This window comes from Engystomops pustulosus, chromosome 3 (assembly GCF_040894005.1).
Source record: "Engystomops pustulosus chromosome 3, aEngPut4.maternal, whole genome shotgun sequence".
In the NCBI taxonomy this organism is placed as follows: Eukaryota; Metazoa; Chordata; class Amphibia; order Anura; family Leptodactylidae; genus Engystomops; species Engystomops pustulosus.
This window is the reverse complement of record NC_092413.1, coordinates 113,449,462-113,473,396: the sequence shown is the minus strand read 5'-3', so window position 1 is coordinate 113,473,396 and position 23,935 is coordinate 113,449,462. Positions and strand designations below refer to the sequence as shown.

Here is a 23,935-nt window from a genome sequence, read left to right as displayed (position 1 = left end):
AGGCCAGGTCATCTAGCGTAGCAACCAATTCTTCTTGGCCCTTTGCCTTCACTCTGCGGTCCAGCTCACCCCAAATCATCTCGAATGGGTTCAGGTCTGGTGACTGAGGAGGCCAGGTCATCTAGCGTAGCAACCAATTATTCTCCTTCTTGGCCAAATAGCCCTTACACAGCCTGGAGGTGTGTTTGGGGTCATTGAATGATGGTTCACCTAAAAGGCAAACCAGATGGAATAGTATAGCGCTGCAAGATGCTGTGGTAACCATGCTGGTTCAGTATGCTTCAGGGTGGGAACCAAGCATGTAGAGTCCATTTGTTCACCCTTTCTGTATCACACAAAGACACGGTGGTTGGAACCACAGATCTCAAACTTGCACTCATCAGACTAAAACACAGATTTCAATTGGTCTTATGTCTATTCCTTGTGTTCTTTAGCCCAAACAAGTCTCTTGTGCTTGTTTCCTGTAGCAGTGGTTTCCTAGCAGCTATTTTAACATGAAGGCCGCTGCACACAGTCTCCTCTTAACAGCGGTTGTAGAGATGCCTGGTGCTAGAACTCTGTGTGACATTTACCTGGTCTCTAATCTGAGCTGCTGTTAACCAGCTATTTCTGAGACTGATGAACTTATCCACCGCAGCAGAGGTGACTCTTGGTCTTCCTTTCCAGGGGGTGGCCCAGTTTCTTTGTAGTGCTTTATGGTTTTTGCAACTGCACTGCCATAGTTTTCCCAATTTTTCAGACTGACTGACCTTCATTTCTTAAAGTAATGATGGTCACTCGTCTTTCTTCACTTAGCTCCTTTTTCCTAGCCACAATACAAATTCTAAAAGTCTGTTCAGTAGGACTATAAGCTGTGTATCCACCTTCTACACAACACAATTGATGGTCCAAACCCCATTTATATGGCAAAAAATCCCACTTATTAAACCTGACAGGAACACCTGTGATGTGAAAACCTTTTCTGGCGACTACCTCTTGAAACTTATCAAGAGAATTCCAAAGCAGTAATGAAAGCATAAGGTGGCTACTTTGAACAACCTAGAATATGACATTTTCAGTTGTTTCATGTATTTTTGTTAAAGGAGTTTGCCCATGAAAGAAAATTCTCAAATTTCAATCCCCTGGTGATGTTTACAAAATAAAGATCATCTTTAACTCATTACTTTACAATTTTACTCAGTTTTATTGCGGTTTTTGCTCCTAGCAATCAATCACATTATGATCCATCTAGTTCTACGTACTGAAAATGTGCTTAGATTATCAGGGTACAGGGTTTATATACACTTTCTTTTTCCAAGTGTCAGATACTAGTACAATGTTCAGAGGCTAAATGAGAGGAGACAGATCAGAAATGTGATGTTGAGATCCATGATGTGCATATAACATGCTCAGCACTTGTATATCTGTTACACACACACACACACACACAACACACTCACTATCAGATCTAATAAGCCTCCCCAGATTTTTATTAATAACATTGGAATTAGAGAATGAGTTATTTTGTGATCCTGAGTACATTTAGAAACTTGTCTTCTAATTAACATGTGTTAATTCATATAGTTTCAATGCCTTCAGTGTAAATCTACAATTTTTATAGTCATCACATTACAGAAAACTCTTTGAATGAGAAGGGGTGTCCGGAATCTGCGCTGCGTGTTTACAATCACCAAATTTTGAAAAAGCTGCTCTCTGTGACTCAGGGAACGTCATAGACTAGATTTTGAGTCTAAATTTTCACACCCGCTTTCTGAAATACACTTATTAACCACCACATACAAGAGCCATGGGTCATTAATATGTGCTCTGAGCTTTGATTGGTTACCAGAGGTCGCACTAACTTTTTCAAGGGAGAGTAAAAATACTCCCCCTTGGCATTTTGGAGGAGTATTTTTAGACGACAAGGAGTACAAAACCAGAACGCCCTTGAAGCTGCGCCACATATGTGCTGCTGACACTTAAATACCTATGTAAGCAGTTCGCTCGAATGTACAAATCCGACAGAAAACTGGTGCACTGATACAAATCCGACAGAAAACAAGCAGCTCTGCTACTTGAATATAATGCACAGATTACATGCATGAAGCACACACAGCTTTGCTAAATGAATATAATATACAAATTACATGTATGAGGCACACACAGCTTTGCTACATGACTATTATACACACATTACATGCATGAGGCTCACACACAGCTCTGACACACAAATTTGTTGCAGAAGCATAAGACATGCACACCAGCTAAGCACCACACACTACCATAGCAGAGGCATTAAGCGGGACACACTCAGCTCTTCGGCATTTGCTCCTATAGTGTCAGCATAGGCTGCCTGCACTTCTCCGACCACAGTCCAGAGCCTGGCTCCTCCCACACTGTGTGACACATCGTCTGCTGAGGATGTCATCACAGGTCAGACGGTCAGTGACAGAAAGAGAGAGAGATACATATAAAACCAGCACCAGCATTTATCCCACTAAATTATTAGGATCCAAAGATAAAAAAAAAAGTCTCCAATGATGTGAGAAAACAAGCAGTAAATTGGCATCTTTTGCCTAAAATGATGTAGCAACTAGAAAGAGACTGGATAGATGGCATCATTGCAAATGTTATATAGTACTTACATTAAAGATAATAATCTCATATTGCATCAGGTTTGTGGTTCAGTTTGGCTACAGCTATCCCATATAAAATATGGGGCCACAGTTTACACCAACACAGTATGCAACGTACACGGTCTGCTTCTTTCTTTCCTTACATAGAACTGCTTTTGTGAACTTATTTGTGAAGGGAGAGACAGCAATTCTATATGAGTTGCAGTGGAAATGGCAGGCATTTGTGACCTATTTCTTAACCTCACAGTGGTCACTTTATGGTCGCTCCACGCAGGTATCACCAGAATGCTGCCCACAAGCTGCTTTAGACTAAATTCTGACTCCAAATGCAGAACAGCAGCAGCTCCATCCCTCCCTCAAACTGCAGGGGAAGGAGGAAGGGGCGGAGCTAGCACTATGTGACACTGTCAGCATCCAGGCTGGAAGCTGAGTGGAGCGTCCTCCATAAACTGTTCAGGGTGAGTGGGAGCTGGCCTAGTCGTTCTGGACTGGCCCCAAAGCAGCCACTATGGCATCCACAGCGGAAGTTAACGGGCTGATGAACACTTAAAATATTCACCATTGGGATATTTTATGCCATAAGCTATCCCAGGGATTTTCTCTAAATGTGTTAGTAGCTACTTTACAAAGTGTGCTTTACACCTTTAATTTATAGGAAATAGCTGATAACACTCCTTTTAGATGCAGGTACAAAAAATGTAAATACAGGCAGTCCCCGGGTTACATACAAGATAGGGTCTGTAGGTTTGTTCTTAAGTTGAATTTGTATGCAAGTCGTAACTGTATATTTTATCAATGTAATCCCAGCCAGAACTTTTTTGGTCTCTGTGACAATTGGATTTTAAAAATTGTTGGGTTGTCATAAGAACCAGGATTAGTAATAAAGCTATATTACAGACACCTGTGATAACTGTTACAGCTGATCATTGTAGCCTAGGACTAAAGCACAATAAATTACCAATATCCAGAGGTCCGTTTGTAACTAGGGGTCATATGTAAGTCGAGTGTCATTAAGTAGGGGACCGCCTGTATCAACGAAAATTTGTACCTCAGTGATAAACACTTAATAGTAATAACATTTTAGGCTCAGATCATGCCGAGTCAATATCTGAAAAGGAAAAAGATAAACAGGTAATCCCAAAGTTGAACAGTCTACTTGGAGGGGGCCTTTGGCACAATTTACTTACTATTCATTAAAAGATAACCCATTTTAAAGCTACTCTCAAAAGCTACTCTTAAAAGTTCTACTGACAAGAACAGATATATACCACAAAATGGAAAAAAAACACATTAAGCGTCACTAAGTTACATAAATTTAAATGAGAAGCATTGCCGATCGCTTATAGCTGTCAAATTTCCTAAATATCAACAAAGAATTGTCACTTCTGAAGGTCCTCTGATCTATGGCTTATAATTCACAGGATTTCTACCAAGCCACAAATCTTGTGTCAAGCCCTGGCATTTCAGCAGCCAATATAACTCCCTGACCTATTTATATTTCTTGCAGCAATATGAAAGTTTGGAATGCAAAGTCACAAAACTTGAATGACATATTTAATTAAAAGCAAAGAATAATCTGTATTTAATAGAGGATGCATAAGGTCACACCTGGAGAGCACGATATCAATTTCACCACACACACACACTTGAAGAACTTTCAACGAGAACTTTTTTATGAGGTTAATAATAAACAGTATTAATCACAAAAATATCTTAAACCGCTTTAAACACTTTTAAATAGAAACAGAGACATATACAACATATACATTTTCACTTACACTTCTGCAGGAAAATTGTTCCTCAACAAATCAGGAAATGGAAATCAGTCATACCATTAAAAGTGCAGATTTTTGCTCCATTACTGAGAAAGATGGGGTTTTCAGAATATGCAAATTATACCAAAGTGCAATAGGGGTGTGATAAGCTCCAATCCCAGCTCAGACTCTTGTGAAACATCCCACCAAAACTGACTATTGAGGGGCAGATTTTTTTATGAAGTTTCTGAAGTAAATATGTTTCAGTTGCCCATGGAGACAGATCAGAGCTCAGCTTTGTTCTTATAAACAGCTGTGGGAATATGAAAGCTCAGCTCTGTTAGGTTGCCATGGGCAACTGGCACAGTTCTACTCTAAGAGACTTATGATAGATCTCCCCCTTCGTTTTCAATTTTGAGGCTTATTGTCATACAAAGACCCGAGGCTGTCCGATATGCACATAGTATTAGATGTGTAAAATCCTTATATATACTTCATACTAAAGTATGGCAGTATATGATGGGATCAATCAGACAACCTAGGGTTAAGGGTACCCTAGGGGGTCTGGAAAACAGTAAAAAAAAACAACTAAAAATTAATACAAGTTTAGAAATACAAGTTAACCTAGAACTGATATAAATAAATGTCACGGGTGGTCCCGCGACCCATATCACGGGTCGTGGGCTCACCCGTGCTGCCCAGTCCCCGCCAGCACATCTCACCTGGCCCGGCTCCCAGCTCGCTCCCCTCTGCGGTCCGCGCGCGTCCCCGACTGCTCCTTCTCAAGATTTAAAGAGCCAGCGCGCCATTAATTGGCGCTGCCATATTGCCCAAATCTATGTAAGCCTGCCTCTTCCTGCAAGCCCTGCTGGATCTTTGTGCCTCACAGCCTGAGAGAAAGCTTTACTGTGTCTCCTGCGTTCCTGAGTCCCTCCGTGTTCCAGTGGTACCTGAGCTCCTCAGTGTTCCCGTGTACCAGTGTTCCTCCGTGCTGCTGTCCTGTGTGCTGTGTTCCCGTTCCCCTCTGCTTGGACCTCCTGTTGCTGACCCCGGATTGAACCCTGACGTTGCACATCTGCCGCCTGGCCTGACCCTGTGCTTGGACTTTGACCACGAGATTGATTGCCGTTCTTGTACCTCAACCTTGGCCGCCACTGCAGACAAGTCCCGCCTGAGGAACGACCTGGTGGTACCACGCCGCAGCTTGTCTAACCCGCTTTGCGGCGGGCTCTGGTCAAAACCGGGTACCACTTAGACTCCGGTCCCAGGTAGTGGCTTGAGTCATCGTCTGCAGTGGTCCAGTGGATCCACAACCCGCAAGCCTGACAAACAGTTAAAAATCAGAAACATGTTAAGTAACATCGCATTCCAAAAAGTCTTATCTATCAAAATAGAATTGCGGTTATTCCCAGTAATTAAAAATGGCACCCAAAGTGGAAAATGCCACTTTTTTGCCATTTTGAAAAATAAAAAAATTCAACAAAAAGTGATCAAAAGGCTGTACAGTCCTTAAAATGGTAGCAAAGAAAAAAATCGTCAAAAGTTGAAAAAAATTACACCACCTACAGCTCCGTGTCTCCCTCCATAGTCATCTCCTCAGTGAAGACAGAATGTGCCTAGCAACAGGGGAAATCTGCAGAATACAAGAGGAAGGAGCAAGATTCGGGTAACTAATCCAATTGCAAAAGGGCTGAAAATTGCCTGCCCTACAACATAGCAAACGTTTATTGAAATGACGGTTACTCTTTAAACTCCCAAACCATTTCCTAAAAACATTTTAAAGATGGCGGTGCTTTCCTTCTTTGCCGCTTCCAATTCTGAACCTCGTGCATACAACTGCCCCACGTCTTCTGGGTACTGCTTACTGCCCACAGAGGATATGAGCTCTAATTTATGGAATGCTTTGTTGTTAGCATTGAGATTCAGCCAGCAAAGTCATCTCTAAACCTTTAATACAATTGTCTTTATGATCTCAACTAGAAGAAAGCTAAATACAGCCAGGCTAGGTAGCAAGACATATACAGGTAGGACAGGCCCACTGCTGTGTTCTGATACATTTTGGTTCCTGCACCTTGTTGCTTGCTGGCTCCACCCCCAGTTGCAGTTGACTCCACCCCCTGTACTTCATCATCACTGTTCCCCTGATGCAGCTTTGTGTAGAGGGTGGAAGGCGCGGAGTGACGGCGAGAGGAGAGCTGCTGGAGAACGATGACAGGTAAGTATCTGGTTTTTTTTTTAATTTAAGTTGAAACAAGGAAAGGAGGAGAAGTGGGCCGACAGAAATGGGTGCAGAATATAAAGTTGCAATGATGGGGGCTTACCAAATGAGGAGTAGATGAGACAGCCACTATTTTGGGGAAAAGGGGTGGACAATATGAGGGGCCAAAATTCGGGGTGGACATGAGGGGTCATAATACGAGGAGATGAGGGAGTCACACTATAAGACGTATGAGGGGCCACAGAGGGAGATGATGAGGTCGAAAATATGAAGGAGAGATGATGGGGCCCACAGGATGAGGAGAAGATGAGGAGGCCACAATATGAGGAGGAGATGAGGAGGCCACAGTAGGAGAGAGAGATGAGGAGGCCACAGTAGGAGAGAGAGATGAGGAGGCCACAAAATAAGGGGGAAATTAGAGGGGGTCACGTTATGAGGAGGCTACAATATAAGTAGGGGCTACAAAACGAGGGAGAGATGATGGGGGCCCAAAAAGAATGAGGTAGAGATGAGAGGGGGCTACAGTATGGGGAGGAGATGAGAGGCCACAATTTTACAGGGAGAAGGCGGAGGCACTGATTGTTTTAAAAAAAAAAACGGATTCGGACTGAGCGCAGGATTTAACATTCAAATTTGTGTCGCAAGCCAAGCACTTACATGCACCGGGAAGAAGAAGCTGAACTCCGCTGGACCTGAGCAGGGAGCGACACATGCAGGATATCGGGCGCAGGATCTACGCGGCACAGTGCATCATCGTCGAGGATTGCACCTCGGGGATGGCGACTCGGACAGGCAAGTAAATGTGCCCCAATGAGTTTTCAATGCAAACACAATGGAAAAAGTAACTTTACTTCAGCACTTTTACCATCCTTAATACTGATGCATTTTGGATGCATTAGCAGGAAGTTTCAAAACTGAATGAAAACACATTGGGGGGGATTTAACATCAGGTTCCGCCAGTTTGTAGCTGGAATCATTGGTCTTTTGCTACGCCAGATTTATCACTGCGATGATGAATTCTGGTGCAGAACAAGACTGTTGGTTCCTACTTTAGACCTACTTTTAGTTGTCTAAACTGTGTGCCAGAATTTTGGGTGCCCGCAAGCTATGCCCCTTTCTCGTGAAGCCAAGGCATTTTAGACACTGTTTTTGGCACAAAACCACCAGAATTGTGGCGCAAGTGTGTTTATAAATCCCCCCATTGTGTGAATGTGGCCTTAGAATTTACGGATAATATTTCCATATAGCATTTGTGTGCTCCCAGGATCTATTTCACTGGTGTGCCCCGAGTATCTAGTTCACTGGCTAGGCACCCTATTATGACACTAGGTAGGACAGTAACATTCAGTTATCCAGTCTAACACAGAACATATGCTGTACTGTGCACACTGTATAAAAAGATGGACAGCATTAAAGGGGTATTCCCACAAGTTTCTTATATAAAATAACACATTCTCTAATACATCGTTATAAAAAAAAATGCAGCTTTTCACAGACATAAGTCCAACCTGTCTCAATTTCAGTTTCCCTAGACACGACCCTGTAACTTCTGACTTAGGGTCGGGTGGCAGCCATCTTGGATATGTATTTGCAGATGAGATTTTTGTCTGTCTCTGCAGTGTGTACTGCAGTCCTATAAAGATTGCTCTCCAGCTCATCAAGATCGTGGCAGGTCTTTTTCCATAGCACGGATCCTCCCCGCTGCAGGGTAATACATCCACAAGAAACACTTCAGGATCCAGCTTTTGTTTGGGATAAAACCGCCTTTATTTAATCCTTCATGGCATCCAACAGGTAAAATACAGGTGGAGCGGTCAGGCTCGTCGAGGATTAAATAAAGGCGGTTTTATCCCAAACAAAAGCTGGATCCTGAAGTGTTTCTTGTACTGTAGTCCTGCCCACTGCACGGAGCTCAGAGAGTCTCACATCCTGCGAGGAGATCGTGAGGAAAGAGTGAGGCTGCAAACTACAAGAAAATAAGTGATCCGGGGGGAGGAGGAGGCAGGCACATATCTGTGAGATGTAGCAGAGCTCACAGTGTAATAGTTTAAAATGTCAGCCTATGTGTAATAGGTATTATGCATCTCAAGCATCTCTGTCTCTCTATGTGTCAGTGAGTACAGAAGCCAGATGAAAGTGCATATACACCTGTACCCTGATAATGTAATCACATTGTCAGCCCACAGAACTAGATGGATAATACAGTAATGTGTCTGCTTAGAGAGGCCCTGCCCAGACCCTGGGATTTTGTACTGAGCAGCCTAGAGAGTGATTAGAGCTAAAAACAGCAATAAAACTGGGTAAAGTAAGGGGTTAAAATGATCTTTATTGTGTTAACATAACTACGGGATTGAGATGTGATAATTTTCGTGGGGAATGCTATGTAACAGCTTTTAAGTCACTCTTTTAACATTGCACTGAATTCCAAAGGCTGTGTAACACTTTAACATACAAACATAACGTAGTTTCAACAGGAGAATTTCCAATCAAGCAAATTGTATAGAATAATTTCTTTATAACCTACCTAGACAAAGTAAAACACGTAGAAAAATCATATGAAGGTTCAGTGTTGTAGGAATGACCAGTCCTAAGGCAAAACAAAAATTTGCCAAATGAAACATCAAGTGGTGAATCTCTCTCCAGTTTTCACATACATCATACTCTGTAGCGTTCTGGATGTCATCTGTTGAATTTATCGGTACCATGATGGTTATTATGGTTTTAGGAGTCATCCTTGAAATCCTGCTGCGTAAACAGAAAGCACAAATTCATCTTCTGACAATAAATCAGCTGAAATAACCCTTAAAGTGAACTGCATAACAATCATCCTTTGTTTTCATCATCAATAACTTTACTAAAGTTGGCATGGGGTCTTGATGACAAATTGTAAATACAGGCGGTCCCCTACTTAAGAACACTCGACTTACATACGACCCCTAGTTACAAACGGACCTCTGGATATTGGTAATTTATTGTACTTTAGTCCTAGGCTACAATGATCAGCTGTAACAGTTATCACAGGTCTCTGCGATGAAGATTCATTGTTAATCCTGATTCTTATGACAACCCAACATTTTTTTAAATCCAATTGTCACAGAGACCAAAAAAGTTCTGGCTGGGGCTACAATGATAAAATATAGAGTTCCGACTTACATACAAATTCAACTTAAGAACAAACCTAAAGACCTTATCTTGTATGTAACCCGGGGACTGCCTGTATAGCATAAATTTGGGTTTTATATGCTTGACTAATGAATTTTCATTATCCTTTTATGTACAGTATATTTAACCCCATAGCGCAATAAGACGTACCCTTACGTCTTACTGCGCATGGGGGAGTATGAAGAGGGCTCACAGGCTGAGCCCTCTTCATACTCACCGGGTATTTGCTTCATAATGAAGCAAACGCCCGTCGCTAACACCCGCGATCGGTGCTTGCACCGATCCCGGGTGTTAACCCTTTGATTGCCGCCGGCAAAGCTGCCGGCGGCATTAAAGAGCCGGCGGCGCGTGGGCGCCGCCATCTTGGCTCCGATCGTCACTCCCCGTGACGTCACCGGGGAGCGGCGATCCGTTGCCATGACAGCCTGGGATCACACAAAGATCCCAGGCTGCCATGATCGAGGCTATCTATTATAATGTGCGATCTGCACATTATAATAGATGGTATGCAAAATCCCCATATACTGCCATACTGTAGTATGGCAGTATATGGTAGGATCAATCAGACAACCTAGGGTTAAAGTACCCTAGGGAGTCTGTAAAATAGTAAAAAAAAAAAAATAAAAAAAAGTTAAAAAAAAAAAATTATATTAAAAAAACATAAAAATTCAAATCACCCCCCTTTCCCTAGAACTGATATAAATATAAATAAACAGTAAAAATCATAAACACAATAGGTATCGCCGTGTCCGAAAATGCCCGATCTATCAAAATATAATAACCGTTTTTCACTGCGTTAAACCCCGTAGCGGAAAATAGCGCCCGAAGTCGCAAATGGCATTTTTTTGCCATTTTGAAAAATAGAAAAAATTCTATAAAAAGTGATCAAAATGTCGAACAGTCCTAAAAATAGAAGCATTGAAAACATCATCAGAAGTCGCAAAAAATGACACCACCCACAGCTCCATACACCAAAGTATGAAAAAGTTATTAGCGCAAGAACACGGCAAAATGAAGAATTTTTTTTCTGTACAGGAGGTTTTAATTTTTGTAAATGTATGAAAACATTATAAAACCTATACAAATTTGGTATCCCCGTGATCGTATTGACCCAATGAATGAAATAGACATGTCATTTGGGGTGCACAGTGAAAGCTGTAAAAACCAAGCCCACAAGAAATGGCGCAAATGTGTTTTTTCATCATTTTCACTGCATTTAGAATTTTTTTCCCGCTTCCCAGTACACGGCATGGAATATTTAATACCATCACTACGAAGTGCAAATTGTTACGCAGAAAATAAGCCATCACACAGCTCTGTACATGGAAAAATAAAAAAGTTATAGATTTTTGAAGGTGGGGAGTGAAAAATAAAAACGCAAAAACGAAAAAGGGCCTGGTCCTTAAGGGGTTAAAGAATGCAAATCTGACAATGTTTCCTGTAATAAAAATGTTAAGCTTTTATCATGGAATCTAAAAAACAAAAAAAAATTTCACTGGGTCAATATTAATACAGCAATATCATCATTTTTCTTTTAATTATCTACATTTGCACATTGAAATCCTTTTGGAGAAAAAATGTTTTTCAAGGTTGCCTTCCAAGAGCCATACATTTTGTCAATGAAGCTATACAACATTGGAGTTCATTTAATTTTTTGATCACTTTCACTTTAAAAAATGTCAGTGTGGGCATTTTTTCTTCTATATTTTTTAATAGTTTGCCATACAGAATAAATACTATTACAGTTGTCTACCTTTTTCTAATGAGCTGCCGTAGAAACTTGGCACATCAGAAGTACCACCCTGAATAGCTCAAAACTGCAGTCGTTAAGGGGTTAAGCATATTCTGTCAAAACGATGGAATAAGTTGTGAGATACACTTCAGGTCCAAAAACTAAAAATATACAGTATGTGTCAAATATTTTTTCAATATGGGGTAGGGGGCAACTTTCACCCCTTCAGTACTGCTCCGCGTAAATATATGGCAGCTTTTACTGTGACAGATTGCAGAAAGTAAAAATCAATGAGGAGGAACTACACAAAATAGTAGCAAACTGGGCACATGAAAAACTAACTGAACAATGATACAAGATGAACATGTGCAATGCCAAAATACACAATCTTTATTTAATATAAATACAACATAAATGTTACACACCAAACCAAAAACCAATAAAAACATTTAAAAAGGAAACAAGAGTCCTCTATACAAAACCCACGGGAGGGTAGGGCCCATGATATGGCCCATCAGAGAGCAACCCCTCAAGCAACTCTTGTTTCCTTTTTTCCTTTAATATGATATTTTGGATGCTTCACAGAGCCAGAGATATCCACCCGTAAAGTTCCACTAAAAAAGTTGATTGTTATGTACAGCGCTTTATTGCCGAAATTGTTCTTTAATTTTATTGTAAATTTAAGAATGGATATCTTCGGTTCTGTTGAGCATGTCCTATCTTTTCCCGTATTACGGCGCCGCGGCCATACATCGCTATGGAGAGGGGCGGGGGTGAGCTGCGCTCACCTCCTCCTCCTCTCCCCGCACCGCCATGTGCCCGCCGTGCTAGGGTGTGGCGGGCACACGGCAGTGTGCATGTAGCCTTAGGCTGGTGCCACACGTAGCGCTTTGTCTGCGCTTGCAAACATAGACAAAGTCGCACCCACCGGGCGATCGGCCCGATCGCATCGGCTTTTCTATGGAAACGTCTGCGATCAGGAACAAGCCACCGGTGTTTTGTGCTTTGTCTGCATTTGCAAGCGCTACGTGTGGCACAAGCCTTAGGCCACATGCACACAACCATGTGGGGGACGAATGTACAACCGCAAGCTTTCGGCTGTACATATGTCCCCAATAGATGGCCGCACGGAGTGATACCGCTCCGTACACGGGAAAATGACATGTCCCCGTGTTGCGGCCAGTACCCAATGTATTAAAATTGTATTTTAATGCCTGCACGGCTACGGCCTGGCGGGCATACGGTTTGTTTGAATGCAGCCTTACTGTCTACAGAGTGGACTATTTAATTAATAAAATTATTTTTTTTCTTACAGGGGCACATTTAGGGAGGAACACATAGTATATGTGTTCCCTGCTTTTCTTTTATATAGATCACAGATAATAGTGATCTAATGGTAACAGCCCATTGGATCACTGTCATCAGTGATCTGTATACAGAGACATGCAGAGAGGATGCATACAGCACCTTCCCTGCAGCCTCTCGCTGTATACAAGGGCTGCTGTGACAGGAGACTGATAATAATCGGGCCCCTGTCACATAGACAGCACGATCCTGTTTCTGGCTGTGTGCATGATCGCACACAGATCAAGAGCACAGCCCCGGCAACAGATGCCCCGCCCCCTCCCCTCGCTCCGCTCCTCCATCTCTCACCTATCTCTCGGCGTCCCGCGGGAGAGGCTCGGAAGGTGAGCAGGAAGTCCCTCCCTGTCCTGCCTCCAGCCACTCAGCACTGCGATCCTGCAGCCGGCACCCTCACCGCTTGGAAGCGGCAGCTCATAGGATAAATCACCAAGCGTATTAATACGCTTGGTGATTTTTTGGGGGGAGTAAATCAGCTTCTAAACGCTTCTATGACGCGTGTAGAGGCGTTATCGCGACCTCTGGCCGCGCCCATAACAATCTCTACAATAAGTCAGAAACAATATTGGACCCGTACGGTGAACGCCGTAAAAACAAAACCCGAAAAACTCGCCAAAAATGTACATTTTTCATAAAATACCTTCACAAAAATGTTCCAAAAAGTGATAAAAAAAAGTTATATGCACCAAAATGGTACCACTGAAAAGGACAACTTAACACGTAAAAAATAAGCCCTAAACCAGATCTGTCAAACAAAAAAATATTTAAGTTCTAAAAGATGGCGATGCCAAAATAAATGAGATTTTCTTCATATTAGTTTTTTTTCCAGTAAAATATGTTTTTTTGCTGTTGACTATGTGTGGAAAAAGTAAAATAAATGCAAAACATACCACCAAATTTTTTTAACTAACATGAAGTACAATGTGTCATGAGAAAACAATTTCAAAATCACTTGGATATGTTAAAGCGTTCCGAAGTTATAACCACTTATAGTGACACAGGGCATTTGAAAAAAATGGGCCGTGTCATGAAAGTGAAAAGTGGCTTCTGCGTTAAGGGGTTACCCTAGGGGGTGTGAAAAATAGTAATAGTTTAAAGGAAACCTACCACTTGAAGTGGCAGGTTTCAGATGGAAATACGGAGCACCAGCTCAGGGTGAGCTTGTGCCGGAGCTTATTTTTGTTAGTGTTTTAAACCGCTGTATCGCAGTTTAAAACACTTTTTAAACTTTATAGCCGGCGCAGGGAGGTACCCGCTCGGCGCTTACCATGCGCGCGGCTCTTCTTCACTTCCTATGTAGCCGCGCGCACGGTAAGCGCCGAGCGCGTACCTCCCTGCACCGGCTATAAAGTTTAAAAAGTGTTTTAAACCGCGATACAGCGGTTTAAAACACTAACAAAAATAAGCTGGTGCTCGGTATTTCCATCTGAAACCTGCCACTTCAAGTGGCAGGTTTCCTTTAAAGAGTTTAAAAAAATTATATAAAAAAACAACAAAAATTAAAATCACCTCCTTTCCCTAGAAGTCACATAAATTACACAGTAAAAATCAAAAACACAATAGGTACCGCTGCATCCAAAAATGGTTTTTCACTGCATTTTGACGGAAAATAGCACCCAAAGTTGAAAATGGCACTTTTTTGCCATTTTGAAAATTATAAAAAAAATTCTATAAAAAGTGATCAAAAGGTCGTACAGTCCTAAAAATAGCATTAGCAAAGGTAGCATTTAAAACATCACCCACAGCTCTGTAACTGTATGAAAACATTATAAAACCTTTACAAATTATCCCCGTGATCACACCGACCCAAAGAATAAAGTAAAAATATCATTAGGGGGCGCCCAGTGAAAGACGTAAAATCCAAGCCCACAAGAAAATGGCGCAAAGGCGTTTTGCTCAATTTTCACTGCATTTGGAATTTTTTTCGCGCTTCCCAGTACAAGGAATGAAATATTAAATACCAATTATTATGAAATGCAAGTACACAGAAAATAAGCCCTCAGAGCTGTTTACATGCAAAAATAAAAAAGTTATAGATTTTTAAAGGTTGGGAGTAAAAAATGGAGATGAAAAAACAAAAAAAGGGTTGTACTCAGGATAACAAAATAATTTATTTTCTAATTCCCCGTTAACAAAAATAAACAGCATTTCAAAGATACAAGTACAACCTGTCCTGGTGAACACAATTACAGTTGCCCCTAGACACGACCCTGTAACTATTGACTATTGTCAGGGAAGCCATCTTGGATTTCTGTGTGAAGGCTGTGGAGCAGAGTTTCTCTCTCTCTCTGCTCCATACACTGTAGCCCCTCCACCCTGCACTCCAGGACGGAGCTCTCACTGACACACACACCAAGTTCCTGCCAGCAGCAGCGTGAGAACTACAACCTACAGACAGATAAGTTATTTATATGGGGAGGAGGAAGGCACAGCAGATCTAGTGTGTTGTGGAATAGCAAAGATGTAGGAGAGCTGACAGTCACTGTGTGTAATATGCAAGTCATGGATCTCATCATCTCTGATCTGTCTGATCTCTCTTTCGACATGCCAGATACTAGCACAATGTTCAATTAGATTTATTGTGTTAACATCACTAGGGGGTTGATATTTAAGAATTTTCTTTCATGGGAAACCCCCTTTAAGGATTCCAGTCACACCATGTAAAGATATAATGAAGAAATTATTTATTTTTTATATATATTTATATTTTCCACCGCAAGCATCAAATAGTGACTTTTCTATCCTTACAAACGAAACTTCCCCAGACACAGTTTGAAGTGTAGATACTATAAAGGCGCTCCAGCATTAGCCGTATCACTTACGTAACCTAAAGCTGCTAATAGCATCTCTTATATTGGAGCGCCAGACTGCCGCTATGTGTGGCCTCTTTATAGTATCTAAACTGCAAACTATGTCTGAAGTTAGGTCCGTTTGTTAGGAACCAAACATCACTACTTGTTGTTTGCTGTGGAAAATAAAATTAAAGCCTTTTAAAGAAAATCTACCACCGGTAAATTAGGTTTTTTTTAGCTAAAAAGGCACTTACTGGTGGGCTTTGTGCTGCTGATCCTGGAACATATCGTGGTTAGGCACAAAACCTGTTGCTTTTGTCAAAAGATCAATTTTAGAGGATATTAAAATGAAGTTCAGGCTCTACATCCACGTCATAGCTCACCTTCGGCGGTCCGCCGAATTAGAATTATGCACACCTCCTCTTTCGCAGACCTCTTCCCCCTGCCTCAGAGCTGGAGACGTCTTCCGGCTTTTCGGCACTTCTCACGCATGCCCATTATATACTACAGACATGCGGCTGGATGTTCCTTACAACCACTGCTTGAGAACTCGGAACAGCCAATGTAGAAATTTGCAACTTGAACTCTCAACTGCCGTCAGCAGACTGTTTTACAGATCCTGTGACTTTACAAAATACTTCAATACTGTAGTATATTGCAGTATATTCTATATGTGATCAAACCCCTGGGGGGGGGGGGGGGGTCAGATAATACAGTAAAAACGGTATACAGTATAACGGAATATTGCTCCCAAATGTACAAATCAACACTTTTTCGCAATTTCACAACATTTAAATTTGAATAAAAAGTGATCAAAAAAGGCCACACAGTCCAAAAATGAATTGAAAATGTCAGCCTGTCCTGCAAAAAAAAAGGACACCTTCCACAGGTTCGTACGCCAAAGTATGAAAAAGCTATTGCCTTCAGAATAGGTGAAAACGAAGACTTTCTTTTCATACAACAGGTTTGATTTTTTTAAAAAAAATCTATTAAAACTTATTAAAAATTTTTATCAGTTTGGCATCTCTGTAATCGTACTAACCCAAAGAATAAAGTGGAGGTGTCAAATGTAGCGAACAGCGAAAGTGTGAAAAACTAAGGCCAAAAGAAAATGATGCAAATGTGTTTTTTTTTTTTCAATTTTACCATGTCTGTAATTTTTCCAGGTTTCCAGTGGAATATAAAATACCTCCACTAGAAAATACAATCTGCTACACAGAAAATAAGCCCTCAAACAGCTCTGTACACGTAAACATTAAAATGGCATGAATTTTCTTAAATTAAAAACAAAAGCCAAATGGCAGATAGGGGTTAAGGGGTTTAAAATCACTGAATCAAATAAAGGTCATATATTTTTTTTTAAAAGAGGCTTGTGTTATATTAGTATTCATTATTGACAAAACTTTATTATGCTTTTGCTGCATAGCCAATTAAGATTTTATCCTCTCCCTGCAGAGGATAGCTTGTCTTAACAGGGTGGGTCTTCATTAACCAAGAATGTATCGAATACGTCCTGACTACAAAGACACATAACTATGATCAATTATTTGGGAGCCATTTTAAAAAGGAGAATTCATTCTTTAGTATCACACAAGAATGGTTATGTTGGCACTTAGAGACATAATCACAAAAATTAAATACAAATAAATAATTTATGATGTATTTGGTGGCTTAAAGAACACAGATATATAGCCTCGTGGACGTGCACATTTATAAACTTTGCATGTGCTATTTTTTTTTTAACCGAATGTTCCCCAAGCTGCAGTTATGCAAAAGTGTAGCTTCTTACGTTTGTGGGGGACTATGGTGCAGATCATGGGTAAAAAATTGCTAAACCAAACACGTGGATTGCTGTATCTCAACCATGGATTTTTGTACTTGTATGTACCATGGATTTTTATAAAAATAAAAAGAATGGATATTTACTGCATCCGGTGCAAATTATTTTTACAGTATGGTGTAAAGACAAAAAAAGAAAAAAGCTAAAAGCCCTAAACCATTATTTTTGATTTTCTTATCCCCACCAAGTTAATGAAATCTCATCAATTAGCTATTGAACCCCCGAAATGATGAACTTGAAAAGTAGATCTCATCCTAGAAAAAATAAGCCCCCATTACAACAAAATATAAAACATAAAATATAAAAATATTTATAGCCTGTAAAATGTGACAATGCAAATTTGTTCCGAATAGCGCTCCTTCCATCCTATGCATGGCCATGTGCCCTTATAGCAGTTTAGGTGCCCGTAGAGAAGGGGTATATATGCTATACAATCTTATTTTTCCAAATTGGCAAAAAAAAAAAAAGGAACAGCTTATTTTTTGTGAGACAAAAAAAAATTTAGTGGGTCTTTAGCTTATTGTGGGGTTTTAATAACTCTTAAATGTGTGGGAGGTTCACTGTAGCATAAAAATAATGTCTTATCTTTATTCTATAGATCACTAGGATTATGGCGATACCTCATTTATATTTGTCCAATTTTACTGAAGAAAAACTAGAATAGAAAATATAGCATTTGTTTTAGTATCGCCATTTTCACTATCTTTTAATAGTTACAGTATTTTTAAAAAAACTGCTTCAGATGCGCCTTGATTGGTGTGGTGCCTCCTAAAGCTCCACCCACTCAGGGACTGCCTGAGAATTTTTTCAGCTGGCTTCACAGAAAGATGTGTTCCCAGGTAGAGCAGCAAAATCTGTGGAAAGTTACCACATAATTGTTCCAAAGCTCTCACAAATTACTACTAAAGGTCAGTAACTAACTATAGGGAGACATTTCTGGTCAGTTCTCTTGTTGTACTCTGGGAACACTGCTTTTCCAGTCAGACAATGGTCTAGACTCTAGACATTACTGAGTGATTTCCATGTTTAAAGAGGCGACCGGTCACCAGATTTTGACCACCCTGACTATGAAAATGCATCAGTTTTTGACAGGTTTTACCAATTATCTTAACTAAAACTGGTCAAAAACGGAAGCGTTTTTTAACGCATAACCCTAAGGGTGATGGCACACGTGGCGTTTTGAATGCGTTTTTGGGCCGTTTTTTAAGCAGTCCGTTATAAAACGCATACGTTTTTGACAGGTTTGGCCAATTCTCTTAATGCAAACGCGTTTTGTAACGCATACGTTTTTTGACGGACTGCTTGAAAATGGGCAAAAAACGCGTTCAAAACGCCACGTGTGCCATCACCCTAAGGCATGTAGAGTATTAGATGGGAGGGGCTGTATGAGCAGGACACGCCCCTTTGATGCCAGGTAACATAAGATAAAAGGTGATTTATGTGGATGTAAGCGAAATTATTTTTATCTAAAAGAAGGGGGTCAGCGAGTTACTAGAGCTCTATAGGAACCTGTCACTGGCTGTATATGTGCAGATGTGGTGACAGGTGCAATGGCATGCGATCGGGAACAAGCCGCCGGTGTTTTGCGTTACTTTAATGCAAAATACCTGCGGCTCATTCAGGATTCTCAGGCAGGCCCTGAGTGGGTGGAACTTTAGGAGGCACCACACCGATCAGGGCGCACCTGAAGCTGAAGCTGCATTAAATCACATTAAGACTGAATTGGAGGCTAGCCGCCTGCACCCATTAGCTGTTGCAGGGTGGCTGTCCTTTCCCTAGAGAAAATCTAGTTTGCTGATCATAGATTCCTGACAAACTCTGATTGGATTACAGCAGGGTACCTCCAGAAGGGCTGCGCGATGATATCCGGGGGCCGGAAGGCAGCATGCCAGCAGAGGATAAGGACATCCGCGACCCTGGTAAGCGCCACAGGGGAAGGAACGGACCCACATGAGAAGCACCTTACAAGCTGCAGTCATGCTTGACCGCGGCATTTAATAGATTAACATCCACAAACGGAGGAATCTCTGGTCGTGGGTGTTACAGAGGGGAGTCAGCTACAATATGCAATATACGTTGTGCGTCGCTCCTTCCTGCCTCTGGAAAGGGTTAAAATATATAACGAAAGCAAAACAAATCTAGCTTCCACAGAAAAAGTGATAACTACTTTGTAATAATTTCAGAGGTGTCTTTCACTATTTCAACATGAAATGGAATATGTACCCTAAAGCAGCAGATTTTTTTTTATTTTTTTTTTACAGTTTCATTTGCTATAGAAATACTTAAATTGCCAACAGGAGATGCTCATCATTCCTTCCTAGGATAGCATCTCATATGCATTTGACTGAAAAACAGACAGGATATATCAAGGATATAAACCAGAAACTCAAACTAAATGACAAGGCAAGACTCGATATAAAATAATTTCCATAAAATGTATTAAAATTAAGTGACATTAATTTTACACGGTACGAGATTACATTAAAATGACTTTCAGAGTGAATGTAACCAAGTGACTGCAATCCCCTTAATATATAGATTTGTGAGGTTGTGCAGATATTGGCCCTCTGTCACCCAAACCCCTTACAATTATTAATATGCTGCTACTGTTCATCACTTGAAAGAAGGGAAGATAGATTTTATTCCTTGTGAACGGAGTATATATCATACCTATTTGACCTCCTCTAGCAGTCATATAGCATACATAATACACTCACCGGCCACTTTATTAGGTACACCTGTCCAACTGCTCATTAACACTTAATTTCTAATCAGCCAGTCACATGGCGGCAACTCAGTGCATTTAGGCATGTAGACATGGTCAAGACAATCTCCTGCAGTTCAAACCGAGCATCAGTATGGGGAAGAAAGGTGATTTGAGTGCCTTTGAACGTGGCATGGTTGTTGGAGCCAGAAGGGCTGGTCTGAGTATTTCAGAAACTGCTGATCTACTGGGATTTTCACGCACAACCATCTCTAGGGTTTACAGAGAATGGTCCGAAAAAGAAAAAACATCCAGTGAGCGTCAGTTCTGTGGGCGGAAATGCCTTGTTGATGCCAGAGGAGAATGGGCAGACTGGTTTGAGCTGATAGAAAGGCAGCAGTGACTCAAATCGCCACCCGTTACAACCAAGGTAGGCAGAAGAGCATCTCTGAACGCACAGTACGTCGAACTTTGAGGCAGATGGGCTACAGAAGCAGAAGACCACACCGGGTGCCACTCCTTTCAGCTAAGAACAGGAAACTGAGGCTACAATTTGCACAAGCTCATCGAAATTGGACAGTAGAAGATTGGAAAAACGTTGCCTGGTCTGATGAGTCTCGATTTCTGCTGCGACATTCGGATGGTAGGGTCAGAATTTGGCGTCAACAACATGAAAGCATGGATCCATCCTGCCTTGTATCAACGGTTCAGGCTGGTGGTGGTGGTATGGTGTGGGGAATATTTTCTTGGCACTCTTTGGGCCCCTTGGTACCAATTGAGCATCGTTGCAACGCCACAGCCTATCTGAGTATTGTTGCTGACCATGTCCATCCCTTTATGACCACAATGTACCCAACATCTGATGGCTACTTTCAGCAGGATAATGCGCCATGTCATAAAGCTGGAATAATCTCAGACTGGTTTCTTGAACATGACAATGAGTTCACTGTACTCAAATGGCCTCCACAGTCACCAGATCTCAATCCAATAGAGCAGTGATGGCGAACCTATGGCACGGGTGCCAGAAGTGGCACTCTGAGCCCTCTTTTTGGGCTCCCAACCGTCAGCATAGAACTCAACATAGAAGTCCCAGGAGACTCAAGAAATGCCACGCTCAGTTCTATTTTAAAGAAACACATTCTTGATTGTTTGGGACTGCAGGAAGAGGTAGACCATGTGGAAAAGGGAGGCTTATCTTTAGAGCTCCTCTAGACCCCATCTTTCTTCCGTACAAGGGGACCATAGCGAGATGATACAACATTAGTCAAAATTTGCCCTTCTTCTTTCAATTGTTTTGTTGTCCTCTTGAGGCCAATATGATTGAAAGTTGTGGTAGAACAGGTAGCAATAAGTTACTATGTAAATTGCCGTGATGGCACTTTGCAATAGATAAGTGTGTTTTGGTTGTAGTTTGGGCACCCGGTCTCTAAAAGGTTCACCATCACTGCAATAGAGCATCTTTGGGATGTGGTGGAACGGGAGATTTGCATCATGGATGTGCAGCCGACAAATCTGCGGCAACTGTGTGATGCCATCATGTCAATATGGACCAAAATCTCTGAGGAATGCTTCCAGCACCTTGTTGAATCTATGCCACGAAGAATTGAGGCAGTTCTGAAGGCAAAAGGGGGTCCAACCAGTTACTAGCATGGTGTACCTAATAAAGTGGCCGGTGAGTGTATGTTATTTTGCCATTCAGAGATGTAGAGCCCAAGACAACCCTGGTAGTCTTCAACAAAAACAGAGTTTAATTTATTGGAACATAACATGCTCTAGCTTTTATTCCTCTAGCCACCTCTATATCAAATGTAACACATGTGGAATTATATACTTAAAACGTGACTGTAAATCTATAGCGATTTCACCAAATTATTGTATGCGATTCCCTACTTTGTGCTGCTCCTCCTTTTCTTTCTCTGTCATTTTCTGTTCTGAAAGTGCTTGACCAAAATCTTTCTCGCCACAGGTGAAGTGAGCAGAGACTAATATCTGTCTATGCCCTAAGGCTCAGGCAAGTTAACTTGCCCACAGATTCTATAATGCCTTGCATTCTCTCTCAAAGTACTTAAGCATTAAATCCATTTAGTTTACCACAAGTAAATCCAATGAACACTGCACAGTGCACTTACATGATGTATTGTGATCCCCATGGGGACAAGGACCAATTTGACATGCTTTGCGCAGTGCTGCGTAATCTGTGTGTGCTACGCAAATAAAGAATTATTATTCATATTATGTATATGGTGACTACCTGACAGCTTCCATCACATGGAGGAGCAGGGAATATGTAATAAGTGGTAGAAGTCATTAGTACATGAAGTCTATGTCTGTGCAATGTTAGCACTGAAGGTTAATAGCTTATCTGCAGAGAGCTGATACTGCCGATGGGGGGTAGGGAGAAGCATAAGGGATTCGTAGGGCTTGTCGACACATGGAGAGGAAGCATTTATTGCAGCAATGAGGTAATCTGAGGGGAATGGCAAAGAAGCTACTGCTTATATGTAGCAAAGATAATAGGCAAAGTTGTTTAACATCCCAAGAGCTAAAAACCTTTGCAGTTACTCTTTAACAAATGTGAAACAACTGAAAATATCACTCTTGGAATTCTCTTGATGAGTTTCAAGAGGTAGTCAACAGAAAAGGTCACAGGTGTGCACATCACACTTGTGCCCTGTCAGGTTTAATAAGTGGGATTTCATGCCTGGGGTTGGGACAATGAGTTGTGTTGTACAGAGGTCAGGTGGATACAAAACTGATAGTCCTCCCAAAAAGACTGGTAGAATTTGTATTAGACCTAGAAAAAAAGCAGCTAAGTAAAGAAAAATTAGTGGCCATCATTGAGTGCTCAGTCAGTCCTAAAAATCTGTAAAACTTTGAAAGTATTCCCAAGGGGATACAAAAACCATCAAGTGCTACAAAGAGACTGGGTAACATTAGGACCGCCCCAGGAAAGGAAGAACAAAAGTCACCTTTGCTGCGGAGGATAAATTCATCCAAGTCACTAGCCTTAGAAATCGCAGGTTAACAGCAGATCAGATTAGAGACCAAGTCAATGCCACACAGAGACAGTGCAGCAGCCTTCATGCTAAAATTGCTGATAGGAACTCACTCCTAAGGACAGGCAACAAGCACAAGAGACTTGTTTGGGCTAAAGAACACAAGGAAAGGACATTAGACCAGTGGAAATCTGTTCTTTGGTCTGACGAGTCCAAATTTGAGAATCTTGGTTCCATCCAGTTCGACCCAGAAAAGGTGAACAAATGGACTCTAAATGTCTGGTTGCAACGGTAAAGCATGGAGGAGGAGGTGTGATGGTGTGGGGGTGCTTTGCTGGTGGCACTGTTGGGGATTTATTCAAAATTGAAGGTATACTTAATCAGCATGGTTACCACAGCATCTTGCAGCAGCATGCTATTCCATCTGATATTTTCAGTTGTTACACACTTTTTTGTTAAGTATATAATTACACATATGTTAATTCATAGTTTTGATGTCTTTTGATGTGAATCTAAAATCGACAACTCTTTGAATGAGAAGGTGTCTAAACTTTTGGTCAGTACTGTATTTAGTTTTGCAGTAATAGTCTCAAAGCAGAGAGTAAATGTATGTTGTTGTTAACGCCCCATATTAAAAATGCTAAAGGCAAAGCCTTTAGCCTTGGAAACCTTCTTTCTTTCAAAAGGTTATTTGATTTCAGAATTCTAGGATCCTGGATGTGGAAGCACTTATGGAGTCTTCCAGAACATATTGTAATAC

At 41.2% G+C, this 23,935-nt stretch overlaps 1 protein-coding gene across 5 annotated transcripts in view; it reads right to left on the bottom strand.

The window, feature by feature from the left end:
• POPDC1 (popeye domain cAMP effector 1) overlaps positions 1 to 23,935 on the bottom strand; it is a 135,913-nt gene that overhangs the window by 75,258 nt on the left and 36,720 nt on the right. For 3 of the 5 annotated variants that reach the window (XM_072141877.1, XM_072141876.1, XM_072141873.1), the window contains exon 2: positions 9,112 to 9,332. The exons of 1 other annotated variant lie outside the window; for it this stretch is intronic. In XM_072141877.1, the coding sequence (XP_071997978.1) occupies positions 9,112 to 9,319 (208 nt within the window). In that variant the 5' untranslated portion in view covers positions 9,320 to 9,332. The remainder of the gene's footprint in view (positions 1 to 9,111; positions 9,333 to 23,935) is intronic. One more of the 5 variants, XM_072141875.1, reaches the window with a different exon arrangement.